At 42.6% G+C, this 15,789-nt stretch overlaps 1 protein-coding gene across 1 annotated transcript in view; it reads right to left on the bottom strand.

The window, feature by feature from the left end:
- Positions 1-9,684: 9,684 nt before the first annotated feature.
- KCNS3 (potassium voltage-gated channel modifier subfamily S member 3) overlaps positions 9,685-15,789 on the bottom strand; it is a 39,981-nt gene continuing 33,876 nt past the window's right edge. Inside the window, exons 2-3 of the mRNA XM_030555377.1 lie at positions 12,162-12,342; positions 9,685-11,451 (exon numbers count right to left, since the gene is read on the bottom strand). Of these exons, the coding sequence (XP_030411237.1) occupies positions 9,906-11,390 (1,485 nt within the window). The 5' untranslated portion in view covers positions 11,391-11,451; positions 12,162-12,342 and the 3' untranslated portion in view covers positions 9,685-9,905. The remainder of the gene's footprint in view (positions 11,452-12,161; positions 12,343-15,789) is intronic.

Consider the following 15,789-nt stretch of genomic DNA (forward strand, 5'->3'; position numbering starts at 1 on the left):
AGTGATCAGGAACAGTCAGCATGGATTCACCAAGGGCAAGTCATGCCTGACTAACCTAATTGCCTTCTATAATGAGAACTGTCTCTGTGGATAAGGGGAAAGCAGCAGACGTGTTATTCCTTGACTTTAGCAAAGCTTTTGATACGGTCTCCCACAGTATTCTTGCCAGCAAGTTAAATAAGTATGGGCTGGGTGAATGGACTATAAGGTGGACAGGAAGCTGGCTAGATTGTTGGACTCAACGCGTAGTGATCAATGGCGCCATGTCTAGTTGGCAGTCAGAATCAAGTGGAGTGCCCAAAGATCGGCCCTGGGGCCAGTTTTGTTCAATATCTTCATTAATGATCTAGAGGATGGTGTGGACTGCACCCTCATTAAGTTTGCAGATGACATTAAACTGGGAGGAGTGGTACATACGCTAGAGGGCAGGGATAGGATACAGAGGGACCTAGACAAATTAGAGCAGGGGTCCCCAACGCGGTGCCTATGGGCACCATGCTGCCTGCCAGGGCATCTATGTGCGCCCATGTACTGGCTGCTGGACAAGCAGCCGCCAAAATGCCACCAAGAAGCGGCAATGTCAAGAAGGGCTACCGCCGAAATCCCGCTGAATTTCAGCGGCATTTTGGCGGCGAAGCCTCTTGACTGCTTGTCCAGCGGCTAGTCATCCGGTACCCACCCCTGGAAAAGGTTGGGGACCACTTAATTATAGGATTGGGCCAAAAGAAATCTGATGAGGTTCAACAAGGACAAGTGCAGAGTCCTGCACTTACGACAGAAGAACCCCATGCACTGCTACAGACTAGGGACCAAATGGCTAGGCGGCAGTTCTGCAGAAAAGGACGTAGGCATTACAGTAGACGAGAAGCTGGATATGTGTCAACCGTGTGCCCTTGTCGCCAAGAAGGCTCACAGCATTTTGGGCTGTATAAGTATGAGGGACATGATCATTCCCTTCTATTCAACACTTGAGAGTAAAAGTACTGTGTCCAGTTTTGGGCCCCACACTACACAAAGGATGTGGAAAAATTGGAGAGAGTCCAGCGGAGGGCAACAAAAATGATTAGGGGGCTGGAGCACATGACTTATGAGGAGAAGCTGAGGGAATTGGGATTGTTTAGTCTGCAGAAGAGAAGAATGAGGAGAGATTTGATAGCTGCTTTCAACTACGTGAAAGGGGCTTCCAAAGAGGATGGATCTAGACTGTTCTCAGTGGTAGCAGATGACAGAACAAGGGGCAATGTTCTCAAGATGCAGAGGGGGAGGTTTAGTTTGGATATTAGGAAAAACTTTTTCACTAGGAGGGTGGTGAAGCACTGGGATGGATTACTCTGGGAGGTGGTGGAATCTCCTTCCTTAGAGGTTTTTAAGGTCAGGCTTGACAAAGCCCTGGCTGGGATGATTTAGTTGGGGACTGGTCCTGCTTTGAGCAGGGGGTTGGACTAGATGACCTCTCGAGGTCCCTTCCAACCCTGATATTCTATGATACCTTCAACATACCCTGCGCATCTCATCAGACCCCCAATCGCTATTTACACCCTCAGTCCCAGTTCCCAAACAAGACCATTACCCCACCTCCTTCTCCATTCCCTGTGAAGGAGCTAGGGGGAAAGGATGAGGTGCCATGCATCTAGGCTAACAAATCGCGAGTGTGGTGGGCCAAGCAGAGGAGCAAATTCCAAAGCTGAGGGCCTTCATGGAAAACATGCTGCCAAAAGCTTCCTCTCTTTTATACTGAGTACCAGTATTTTTGTTAATAATTATTTAATGTTTATCATAGGTCACACTTTTCAAAGCCAATCTACCTACCACCTGGTTTTGCTGAAGTTTCATAGTCCAGACATGCAGAATTAGCACCTCATCTTCTGGAAAACAAAACCAAAAAGGCAGATACTTATGTGAGGAAACATGGAGCTCCTGTAGCTGCACTATCTGGGATAAAATCCTAAAACTATGTGTTTCCATGCTTCAGGGCACTATCTCATTGTCAAAAGATATTATGAAAAATTTTTCCCTATGGTACAATAGTGCATCAGGAGGGCCACCATCCTCTGGAAGAAACGGGCATTAGACACGGTCAGAAACAGGATACTGCACTAGTTGGACCATTGAACTGTTTCACAGAGGCAGTTCCTATGCTCCTACCTACTGGGGTAAGCAGCTAGAAAGATCATGCATTGTTTGGTTTTGTTTTTTCCCTAAACATAGATAGGAAAGCCACCTAAACTTGGCTTCTAGCATTCTAGGGACCGCAAAACTTCAGAAAATGTGAAACAAGAATACATCATCATCACTTTCCAACAGGCTCACTTAGAAAGCAAGACCTAGTGTCAGGAGGGAGGGAGGGAGATAAATGCTTTATACTAGTGAATGGGTTTGGGCTAATGTTATTTACTAATCACTAATTATGGTTCAATAAAAGCATTTTGACTCAGACACATAATTACATGTGGCAAATGGCTGTACTTATGCATCTGAAATATGAACAACTTCTTCCTTTGTTCTTGTAGTATTTCTTGATGCCATTCTAGCTCAAAAAGTCTTTTGGCTAATGTCATGATCCTCTCTCCACCCATCCCCATCCTACCTGGACAGTGGAAAGGCCTGGCCACAATAGAACAAGTGCAGCTCTACTTCCCAAGGGCAGGATTTGTGGTCCTCACACAGGGTTCAATATTCTTGTCCCTTATGCACCACCGAGAATAGTTCTACCATGGTTCACTGTGCTGTAGCATGCAAGAGAGAGGAGAGGGTTGGCCTATGGAGTTGCAACCATGCAGAGACACTTGTCATCACTCATCCCTACTGGAGTTGGTCGCTTCTGTGGCCTTTAGGCTGCAGTAGCAGCCAAAAAGTGATTGCACTGCTGTGGAGGATCAATCTTCCTACCCACAGCCTGTGAACTGATGCCAGGATCTGGCCTCAATGTATTATTCCTGCATACAGGAATACATCACAGCACACATCACACTCTATGAATACTTCACATGGACTTTAATGAAGCAAAGAAATCATGGCAATTTAAAATGGAAAATAACTAACTGTCAGGGTACCTTGTTTAACTCCTTGCCAACACAGGATTGTTCCCTCCAGTAATTAACAGTATGTAGGTTTAAATGCATCAGTAGACTGGGCTTTAGTTGAGAGGTTATTCCAAACTCCAATGAGTTTCACTGTTGGGATGGGGTTACTGTGGTATTTGGCCTAAATTTTGCTTTGCATAACTACTGCTAGTTATACCACATTGGACTAACATAAGCAATTCCTCCCCAACCCGACAGTTATCACTTACACAGCCTGATTTCTTCAGGTACTACAACATACTTCTAATGCAGAGACCACATGTCAATTTCAACAACCCCAATAAAAAGCCAGTGTTTCTAGATTTTAAAGTGGTTGCCATTAAAGATTAGACTGTAGTGATGCAATCTACAGGGCATGGGGCTATACCATGAAAACATTTGGAGGAAGGAGTCGGAGCAGAATGGTTCCAATAGGCTACCAGGTGGAACTCAAGGTGTGGTTTTAATCCCTAAATCAATAAATAGGCTGGGCTTTGGTTTTCTGAAAGATCACCTCCCTCCCTGTACCATGCTGCAGCAAATGAGATCAGCAATATCCCCTTTAGCATAGACAAACGGCAAGATGTTCTCCATGAGGGTTCCTTTACTTTGGAATGCACTCTCCTCTGGGACCATCAACATCCAGGTTTATTAACCTTCTATGCAGGCTGCAAAGCCTTTTTTTCCTAGGTTTCTGGGGAGTGAGGGGGCTGATGGGTTTGGTAGAAATTTATGTATGTATGGAAAGTCCTTTCATAACGTGTATCTGAATTTATGCCAAGAACACTGGATTGCCCCAACAGAGATTTTTATAAATCTAATCAATAATAAGGACTAGATAGTACCTCAAAGACTCAGGCCATAGTAAATGCATGGGTGCTGGTAGTCACACCACTCCACGAGCATCCCTCTCTGCTCTTCCCTAATTTACTATTAGCCTTTATCAGAGTAAATTACTACCGCACTCTGCACTGGCTCAATTGTGCTGGATAGCAAGTGGGAGGATGATGCCCCAGGGAGGCAGGAAGCAGGCACTTACTCAAATCCCAGTAGCCCATTCAGGGCTTGCTTACACTGGTAATTTACAGCGCTGCAACTTTCTCGCTCAGGGGTGTGAAAAAACACCCTCTGAGTGCAGCAAGTTTCAGCGCTCTAAAGCACCAATATAGACAATGCAGCACGCTGGGAGCCACGCTCCCAGCACTGGAAGCTACGCCTCTCATGGAGGTGGTTTATTTAGAGCGCTGGGAACTCTCTCCCAGTGCTGTGCTGTGACCACACAAGCCACGACAAAGCGCTGCCGCGGCAGCGCTTTAGCGTTGCCAGTGTAGACTAGCCCTCAGAGGCATATGGGTCAAATCTTACACTCTCTTGGCCCCGAGTGGGCCTGTAGTTCAAATCACACCATAGCTCTAACTAAATGGAAATTCAGAACTCAACATCCTCTGTCCTACGCATCTTTCTGTACTTAGAAGATACTCCATAGCTCGACAATTATTGTGGAGCAAAAAAATGTTGAGTTTTTAATGACATCTGCTGTAGATCGATTAACTGGAGTCTAAACGTTCAGGAAATGTATGCATTAGCGGCCATGGCCAAAGCGAAAATGCTAGATAACTATATAGATGGGATACAGTTACTGGTATCACAGACCAGTTGGATATCCAGGATGTGGTTATTCTGGTTTTGTTTTCAAGACATCTGCTTTTTGTGTGAAGAGACACTAATGGGTTCACAAATGCTGTCAGTTAATCAAGGACATTAGAGAGTCTCTCCAGCTCTTAACAGTTTTCTGTCACTTGCTCGAGCTATTAGGGGATGAACATATGCATTAGTGAACAGCATCGTGTCAAGCAGTCTAAGAATGGTGCAGGCAGCTAAACTGCTCTTACCACACAAATCTCTCTAATACTTTTTGCATTCCCAGACAGGAGTCTGTTCATATGGAAATCAACGTAGAGCTTGTTTTCTGTGAAGAGATAATGTATGCTTCTAATTTCCAGCTAGCCGGCCAGTAGTATTGTATTTACAAGTTTAAGATGACTAGGATGTGCCGTTTATTAGGCCCATAATGTTTACTTTCAGACTGCCTCTCTTGCTTACTGCTGCATTTTGGCCACTCTTACAATAAGCAAATAGGGATATTACTTTAAAAGCATTAAACACCCCTCAACTCGACGGCAAGATTACACATTGATAGCATCTGCTTTAAGTCATACTTGCACCTCAGTCAACTAGTTAGCAGCAACTCCAATTTCAGGCAGAAACTCCTCTTGGAATAGGGACTACACTACTTCTTTTGTGACTGTCAAAAGAAACAAAATATAGATATTAAGGGTGGTGAGAGGAGGTAATAAAAGAAAAGTAGTGAGGGAGAAAGCAAAAGAGAGGAAAGAGAAAACTCCCTTCCCATTATGTTTCCTCTTTTGCTTTCTTCTAATTCCATTGCCCCCCCTTTCCCATCTTCCTTTTCTATTTTTTTCCCTACACTTCCCATCTTTTCCTGCTTTCTTCACCCTTTTCTTGATCTCTCCCACTTTCTTCTTTGCTTCCCGTTCTTCCGACATAAAAAATGGCAGCAACAATGTTGATCTCCTATTGGTATTCACTCAAACTGGGAAATACAGACCACTGCATTGGTATATCTGTCTATTACACTTGGGCATAATTCCACAGAGCTGGATGGTATTGTGTATCAATGTTCAATAGTGAATATAAAAAGAAAAAGCTCCTGCAAGCAAGACACAGAAACTAACATGCTGAGAAACTGTTTTGTATAACGGAAGACAACCTAAGCCGGAATGCACATCTAACAAAGCTCTTATATTTCAGATACCACAGTAGATAACAGATGGATGAATATTCCTTAAGTAACATCTTCAAAGGGAAAAATGTGTGAAGCCAGGAAATAGAAAAGCAAAGCAAGGAGGAAAATGATGCACTTTCTATTAGCGATAATGTATGTCTGTAAGTCAAGATCAAATGCAAGGAAGACACAAAACAACACAAGAAAAAAACCTCTTGGTACACGAGACACCACTAATTGAAGCAGTGCTGATTAGAGGGAGGGGTGCACAAGAAAGCATCAGAATCAGTAAAAGTGGGGGAATCACACATCACCCTGGTCCTGCTCTGGGGCTCGGTGAATGCCAGGCATGGTTTCAGGGCTTCAGTGAAGGCAATAAGGCTAGTCTCACTGCTCTGCCTTCTAGGACACCTGGAAAGCTGTTTTCAGTATGGATTTGGGGCCAAATTCTGCTCCTGGTTACACCTGAGTAATCCAGAGTTATCTCCACAGACGCTAGTGGAGTTGCTCTGGATTTACACCAACATGCAGCACCTCAGAACAGAATTTGCAACTTGTAGTTTACTGAAGCATGTCAGTAAGGTGCCACTGTGACAAGAGAAAGATGAAAGAAGCACAAGCAGAGTCCCGTACAAGAGCATCATCAAATCCACACCTCTTCAGAAGGAGTAGAGGTGAAACTGTAGCTACACGTGGCAAGCTACCCATGCTCCATGCCTATGAATAATTAATCAGGGCAGCAGGCAGGGAGTAGTTAGAGTAGGAGCCTTGCTGATTCTTTCTCCTTGACACAGAATACAAAATCCAAATAAAAATCAGACATATTTCTTTCAGAAAATATCAAGGGTGAAATCCTGGCTCCATTTAAGTCAATGGAACTTTTGACTTCAGTGGAGCCAGAATTTCACTTGGACAGTCGATGGAATGTAAATGCATGTATATTTCTGTTTTCTGGAGCATAGCTGTGGAAATGAGCTGCTGAGTTTAAAATCTATCCATGTGTTTAAAAAAAAGCTCAAAGGAAGTTAGAGTTAACTAAAGCACACCTTAAGAAGGTTTCATGGGACAGACCAAGGTTGTTATAGCACTTTAGTGAGCACTATTTGCAATGCTTTAGATGTAGTTCCTTCTAATGAAATGCAATCTAGGCTACAGAGAGTTTCTTCGGACACTCAGTAATTTCTTTGCTGTTGCATTATTCTGTGTGGTTTGTGTTAAATATCCTTGCCTATGAAAATAGTATTGTATATTATGGCATTTTTGTAACACTAATCACCCAATAAGAATGAGGCATATTTAAGGCTAAGTTCTGCTCTTGGTGGGATAACCAAGAGAAGAACTGGTCTTCTTGCCTTAACTGTCAGTGAAGCATCATGCACATTTATGGCATTATATAAAGAATGGGCCAAATTCTGAAGTCCCTACACAGCTTAAAATACTCTCCACAAGTCCTGCATAGCTAGTCTAGGCTTAGTGTGAGGGGCCTCTGAAGGAGCTAAGGCGAAGAAATCCTCCTCTCCACATACAGGGTGGCAGATGATCCACTCTGCTGTCTTGCAGCCTATGATGTGGGGTGCAAGCAGAGTCAATGGATCTGTGTGTCATCAAATCTATCAGCTCATCTCCACTCCTCTGCTGGCCTGCCTTGTTCAGCCTCCCTGAAGCTGGGTTATGCAGCTCCAGAAATCCTGAGATATGTATGAACACCACCAGTTGCACTGCATTCAAGGGCACTCTGCAGGTGCTGAAAAAGATCTATCCTTCAGTTTTTATTTCATCCGTAGGTAAAACTCCCATTGACTTCAGTGAGCATTCTGCCTGGGTAGAGACAAAAGGCTTCAGGATTTGGTCCACAATTAATAATAAACAAAGTATTCCTTTAAGGGGGAGGGAAAAACAGAACAGGAAAATCCAAGGGGTCTGAATCTCCATGGGCCTGCACCTTGTGTAGTCATTTAAGGACAAAGAGTACAAAATGGGTGTATAATACTCCCAAATCATAATCATACAGTGAAATCCTGGCTCCACTGAAGCAAATTGCAAAACTCCCAGTGGATTCAACAGGGCCAGGATTTCACTCATAGGTTAAAGGTCTGACGTGGTATATAGTAGCCCTAAACATCCTGTATTCGGCTGGGGAAGGATTACCGCAGTGCCATCACCATGGAAGACTGCATTAAGTCTGACTTTTGAGGACCTCCCTCACAAATCCTGGTGTTAGGAACATGCTACAGGCATGCTGGTGGCTGCAGCATGCAGTATGGCAGAGATTCTGGTCAATGCTGTAGCCCTTAGGCCAGTCCAGGGAGGCTGGCATAAAACTCAGAGGACCAGAGCCATCTAAGGGTACAGCTACATCATGCAATCATGACATGTGACTGCAGCACAAGCAGACATACCTGAGCTAGCTTTAATTTAGCCAGCTCATGTGTTGAAGCAATAAAGCTGCAGTCGTGTGTGCCTCCAGGAAGATTTATACCACCCACACTGAAGCACACCCCATCTCAGCTTCATTGCTCTGGGACCCAAGCTATTTAGCTCAGGTACATCTACTCGAGAACCAGTCACACCCTGTGATTGCAGTATAGTCATACCCAAAGTTATGCCAAGGGCCTCTCCTGCCCCTAGCCCAGGACCAGAACAGTGCAAAGGTGGCTTAAAGACAATGTAGCGGGGTGGTGGGGTTGGTCACTAGGTCTAGGCCTGCCACCTCAGTCTCTCTTTCAGTTCAATGTGTTCCTGGCACTCTGCCTGAGGTCCTGCTGGACTAGCTTGGAGATGGGAGTCAGGGGTCCCGACCCAGGGTCCTGAAATAGTACTGGTGTGGGACGGCCTGGGTTCAGCCCACCTGCTGCTTACAATCCCCCAGGCCACTTCCCAATACACCCGATGCCTCAGTTCAGGGTGTGGCTACAATTGTGTTAAAGTCTTTGCCTCAAACCCCTAGTCTAGGGCCAATGCCTGTAACTCTCTGGTGCCCTTGACCCTGTTTCCACCAGCCTTTTGGGTAGCATCGGGAGAGGGGGAAATCACAGCCAGACACCCTCAGTAGCAGTTTCTACTTCTGCTGCTGCAGAGCAGTGCTCCTCTACAAAATACTTCTTTTCTCTTCCCACACTTTTGCTTGGAGCTTCCTTTATGCCACTCCTCAGGGAAAGAACCATACTCAGCCATGGCCAAGGAGCGGGACCTTCCAGGCCCAGTACTGCTTCAGCCCTAGTCCTGTCTCAGCCTTAATGTGGGGTTTGAAGACCCCATCACAGGCACCTTACCCCTCCATCCCTGGGCTATAAATTCTGTGCTGGGCCTTTAAGAGGTTCACACAGAATCTCCCCCGTAGTGTTTTGTCCCCTTTTTCCACTCACCTTATACAGGTGTAACTGACTACACAAGGAACAGAACCATATAGAGAAACACGCTCCATGTGTACAATTTCTTTTTAAAATCTAAAATGTGTTCTGACTCTGGAAGGAAATTCATAAATATTATGCTTTCCTGGAGTAACACCACAATGTGCCAATGAATTCCCCATCCTGAATCAGGAAATGTATTAGATTCCTATTCTCCATGTCTACTTAGTGAATGTAGTTTTACATGTATTTTAATGGCTTTTTTTTTTTTGGCAAGTATATTTGCATGTAGAAACTTCATTTAATTGTGCTATATTTCCTAATATGAGCAATCTGCAGTTACCTAAACAGCAGTAAATTACAAAAACACATTCTGTATAAATCATCAGACTGCTGCAGGAACAAACATTAGACTTGAATTTAATTTATGTCATTTTTCAGCTTTTTCCACCCTACCATCCCAAAATGCATAGCACTAGTCATGTGAAAACTAAATTGCCATGTGAGGTATATTTTTAAGCCTCATCTAAACAATAAAGCTTGTGTGACAACATAAGAGCAAAGAATGTCCAAATATGGCTGAGAGTTAAATACCCTGAGAATTAAGTGCTCTTAAATTCACTGGAGTTTATAAATCCACATTGACCAAATATCTGAAAACAGAAATAAAGGAGAGAGTGATTCAACTCATTTTCCAGTACCATTCTCTATAGATGTCATGTTATAAACATCCTCAATATCTTGGATGCTGGAGGCGTCTGTTGAATCTTGATCGCTGGCTATAATCCCTACTGAAGAAAGGCTAGAAATGAAGGAGTGCATCCTTTTTGCATAAATATCCCTAACGTTAAAATAAGGTAGCTCATTACATTTCTCTTTGTGATCATTGTTGGACTGGTCTATATCAATATCCTTTTGCTTTTGATAGTATTTAGAAAACTTGTTGAAAATTATAGTGATTGGAAGGGCCACCACTAATATTCCACAGAGAATACAAATGCTACCAATGAACTTTCCCAGCAAGGTGACTGGGAAAGTGTCTCCATAGCCGACAGTGGTCATGCTGATAGTTGCCCACCACCAGCAGACTGGGATGCTGTGCAGTTCTGACTCATTGTTGTCTTTTTCCACTGAGTAGACCAAAACAGAGAATATAGAAATCCCAACAGACAGAAACAGAAGCAAAAGTCCAACTTCACGGTAACTATGTCTCAAAGTGGCACCTAAAGACCGCAGTCCTACAGAGTGCCTTGCCAGTTTCAGGATGCGAAATATCCTCATTAGCCGTAGGATCTGAACCACTTTCCCCATATTCTCAATGTCTTCACTTTCTTCTTTCTTTGTGTCCACAGCCAAGGTAGCATAAAATGGAATAATAGAGACAAGATCTATGATATTCAGAGGGTTTTTCCAGAACTTCTTTAGACTTGGAGCTGCGGCGAGCCTTATCACTAACTCAACGGTGAACCAGACGATGCACGCTATCTCCACAGCTTCCAAAATAGGGTCCTCAATCTCTCTGTCATTGGCATCCCGCCTTTGGAACTCTGGCATGCTGTGGATACACATGGCTACAATTGATGCTAGCACTACGCTCAGGGAGGAAATTGCAACTAACTTGGCTGATAAGCAGTACCCAGGGTTTTCCATTCTGATCCATACTTTCTTTCGTATTTCACCAAGCCACAGTTTATCAAATTTCTCCAGCTCTTTATCAAATATGGATGATTCTTCACTGGAAGAGTCTATACTTCTGTCATTGCTTTTCTTATCCCAGTCCTTATCTTGACCTTCTTCTTTTCTTTCTTGATACCTATTGCTACAGCAAGAATCAATGAACAGCTCATTGATCCCCCAGTACTCTATTTCCTGACAGAAGGAGAAGATACAAAGTTCCTCCATGACATGCAGTTTACCTGTATAGTAAAAATTCAAAACATATCTAAACAAAGAAGGGTTCCTATCAAAGTAATATTCCTTGTCTGCATCACTGTAATCATCACACAGCTCCAGGATAGCCTCTTCAGAACGGCATTTGAGCAGTTTTCCAAGTCTGGTCTGGGGAAATCGGAGCAAAGTACTTTGATCAACTGATTGCTTAAAGCCACCTACATTCAAGTGGATAAGTTCCTCATCTTTCCCAGGTCTATGGAAAAATTCACCATAAACCATTTTGAACACAGTAGTTCTGTTGCTGGTTTCCAAGGCATTAACCCATAAGATTACATTGCACCTAAAAGAACATAAGATATTATTAGACAATTTAATTCAGTTTTGTTCTTGCTGCAATTATTTTCCAATCTCCATTTATTGTGGAAATCCTACACTGAAAAACAAAGAAATGAAGTGACAAATACATTGTTAACATTTCCGCTAAAGTAGACTTAAATAACTCTGGTGATTTATCAAATCAGAGTTAGCAAACTTGAATAAAATAGTTTCTGGTTCAGCATGCAACTTTATTTTTTTCTTCATTTATTATTGCTCTTTTTCTCTAGTACTATCACATTTAAATTAATATTCATTCTGAAAAATACAGTGAACTTACAAATGTCAGGACTAAAGGGAAAACATACTCAGACTACTAAACATTTAGGGCCAGATCCTGAGCAGGAGTTAATCAGTTTTGAAATCAAAGGAGCTACATCAATTTAAACCAGCTGAAAATCTGGCCCTTAGTATTCCATTCTTTATTACACTATTTGCACCAAGGGGGCATGCTATTATTTCTTACATGATGCCAACACACCTTAATCTATACCCTTCCCTAGAAGAGCATTCTATATTCCTGTCACTCTGGTTGAAAACATTTCAAGAATCTGTTTTAAACAGCTTATTTTCATTTTCCTTTCCTGCCCTTGCAGACATCTCTCGCCCACATTTGGATATCTGCGTTCATGAAGATTCCACCATAGGTATTTTGCAACCTGCCTTGCTACTCACCTGTAGTGACGCAAAGTTCCTCCTTAAGACCTACATCAGTTCCAGAAACACTTCCTACTCTGCCACAGCAGGTGCACTGGTTATGCTGATAAACTGGCATTGAAATGTCATTTCTGGAAAGAGTAGCTTCCAGAGAAGGCACTTCCAGAAATATTTTGTCTCAGCAAGTAAGAAGGGGTACCTGTAGGTAAACACAAGTAAAGGGAATTTTAATATCTATATGCCTTCACCATAAATATATTATTCAGGCTAAATTGGATACAAAAGGCAGATAATATTATACCATATAAAATGTCTGTTGACATTTTTAGGAGTTATTACCTTTGACTTTCCTTTGTTAGTTATAAATCTTCACTTCAAAGTCAAAATTGGCTGGCCTGATACTTTCCATGTGACTATGACTTCTGATCTGTGTGACAGCAGAAATCGCTATGAGCTCATGATCTAGGATACTTAGAAGTTCTCTTCCTGTATGTCAATTTAATTTACTTCAACTTAGGATGGCAATCAATTTTGAATGCCACAAGAGAGAAGGTATTCTAGCTCTCCTATGTTAGCGTGCTAATTTATTATTATGCAGATCATATCTTTTAACTGAATTGTTTGGGGTTTCTTTAGTGGTCCAGTTTGCATGCAGTCATCCAAGGATGCAGATTTTTCACACCTATGAACAACGAAGTTATATCAACCTAATTTCCTAGTGTAGACCAGGCCTGAGGATTTGTATTGTGCACATGCAGGTATTTTCAATGAGCACTAACGTGAGTTGGAATGAACTAAATCCCCCACACAGACAAGCCCCAACAATTTTCAGTTATTACCTGCTAAACTGGATCAGGGTAGATACAATTTGATTATTTAAAAAAGATCATTTAAATTTAATATAATTTAAAAAAATAAACCTATTAAAACTAAATTTGAAATTACGACAACTTATTAAGGCCTAAATCAATTATAACCTAGTAAATGGTTTTAAAATTAAATTAAAATATAATATTCAAACAGTATATATTTGCTGCCAAAGTTTTAACGTTCAGTAACTAGTTCATTTAAAGTTGAGAAGCTGACTAGAAGTTGAAAAAGCAGGAGAGCATATTTTCCCTCTTCCAATCTAGGGATAAAAATAAGTTGTGAGGGGATGAGATCTATTACTTCTAAAATCTTGAAAGACATGGTGATCAGAAACAATCAATTCAATTCAATTCAATCCAATCCAATCTATTCCCTTTCTTTAATAAATCAGTTAGTTAAACGCAAAACATGTTTTCTTTTAACTTTTTTTCCGTATGCATCTGCCACATTTAAGGTAGTCTTATTTAAATAAAAAAAAATTATAATGCTAGTTTTGTGCATTTTTAATTGAATTCCAATTTCCATCCAAGTGCAGCTTGAGACAAGACAACAGGTTAAAAAAAATCACCCTCATCTAATAAATAAGATATGATATTAACCATTTTTTAACTTTAAATAAAGGTACAACATAGAAATCTAAATAAATGCATGTTCAGCTACATAATTGCTTAATAAGGGTGTATAGATATAGTATATCCTCCTGGTTAACAAAAAGTACCAAATTTTAGCGTAAAAGCTATTTTTGGTTACGAAGCAACATGTGTTAATTGTTACCACCCAATGACAAATCATCCTTTCTTTAGAAAAAGTAAAAATGCAAAACAAGATTAAATTACTAATTTAAATCAAGGGTTCCAGCTTGAATTAAACTATAATTAATTCCCCTGAGCCATCCAAGCCCTCCTAGCTGAATTTAAGACAGAGAAATGCATTTTATTTCTATAATTCCATTTAAATGGATGGGAGCTAAGGACATTGAAGTAACAATTCCATGAGAGATCGAGCAAATTCTCAGACCCATTTTGGGGAGACACAGGCTGAGATTTGGATGGAATTTAGATAGCGGAGTATCCTGTGAGCATTAAGAATACAGTTAATCCCCTTTCCCCCATCACTACAACACCAGCTTCCTGGGTCACTTGCAACACTTGTATGTGGGTTACAATCCCCATTCTGAAGCATCTCTGGATTCTACTTGTCTAATACAGAGTTGAATTCCTAGTGACTGCTAAACCTCACATAACCAAAGCTCTACACTGATTCTGCCATCATGGGGTTGAGATGTTTGTCCCTTGCTCCCAAAATTTGCTCTTCCCTAATGGAAGAATCCTGCCCTGCGGCTTACCAGGGGTTCAACTTTTCACTCAAAGTGGAGTTCTGACGGAGAGAATCAGTTCTAGTCCACAGCTCTCACCAGCTCTTACTGGCACTCACAGCAGCGGCTCTGTGTGAGGCATGGAGGAAGCTAAACTTGCTGCACTAAAACTGCAGTTCTACCTCTGCAGCATGAGGGAATGGGACAAGGCAGCAACTTCAGAGCCCCTCTCGCATAAGGTTTGCAGAAATACAGCCTGCAGAGAGGGGATTCCACTGTGTGCAAAGTGCGGCATTCAAGCTAATGAGGCCAGCCACTGGCAGTACGGGGGGGGGAGGGGAGAGGAGCAGTTTGAGAGAATGTCCCCCTTCCCCAGCCACTGTGCATCTGAGAGAGGAAAGGGAGCAAGATGGGAGCACAGGGGGGACTCGCAGGGCAGGGGAGAAATAAGGGGGCACAGAAGGAAGGAGAGCAATGGCAGAAGAGTGCAGCAAGATGGAAGACAACATGAGAACAGGGATGAAGAGGAAGTAACAAGGGGACACACAGAGGGAACCCCAAGAGTAAAGGGGAGTGTTACCTATCAGCTCTGTGTTCTTGGGGAACCAGCCCTGACTCATGAAAAACCTTCCCCAGCCCCTATCCCCCGCCTCTGCTTGAACCAAAGCAGATCAGAAGAAAGACTTAGGCCATGGCTACATTGGTGCTTTACAGCACTGCAACTTTCGCGCTCAGGGGTGTGAAAAAAACACCCCCCTGAGTGCTGCAAGATACAGCGCTGTAAAGCCTCAGTGTAATCAGTGCTGCAAGCTACACCCGTAGAGGATGTGGAGTACGTACAGCGCTGGGAGAGAGCTCTCCCAGCGCTGGCGCTGCGACCACACTCGAAACTTCGAAGCGTTGCCGCAGCAGCGCTTTGAAGTGCAAGTGTAGCCATACTCTTACAAAAAGCAATGAAAAGGCAGGAGAAACACAGCTAAACCCCCCTGGGCAGGGTTGACTGGATTAAGGAAACTCCTCTAGTCTCATTTGCATCAAAGATAGGACAAGGAGGCATCTCCATTAGCATACAGAACAGAGATTCCAAGGCAAGAATCACACTGAACTCTGGGACCAGAAAAGCAGGAGAACACTGCATGATGGGGGATCTCTGCTCTAGATGTTAATGAACCCACAGCTGCACACACCCAGCTCTGTAGTTATCAGACCAATTCTAGTAATAAATCCTTTATTGATACTCAAAATACTGATGCTGCCTAACTGCACTGTGAGCTCTCTGGAAGGAATTCTGCCCAGAGCCAGGAATGATCAGCTCCCATTGTCTAGCCTGAACAAAACAACTTTGGTATACTCCCTTGAGCCATCAGTTTACCCATAAACAAATCTAGTGTTCTCCCTCGAACCATTGTTCTTTCCCTACAAAAACCCTCTTAACTATACTCAAGTAAGTGTTCTGATGCC

The sequence above is a fragment of the Gopherus evgoodei genome, chromosome 3 (genome assembly GCF_007399415.2).
Source record: "Gopherus evgoodei ecotype Sinaloan lineage chromosome 3, rGopEvg1_v1.p, whole genome shotgun sequence".
Classification (NCBI taxonomy): Eukaryota; Metazoa; Chordata; order Testudines; family Testudinidae; genus Gopherus; species Gopherus evgoodei.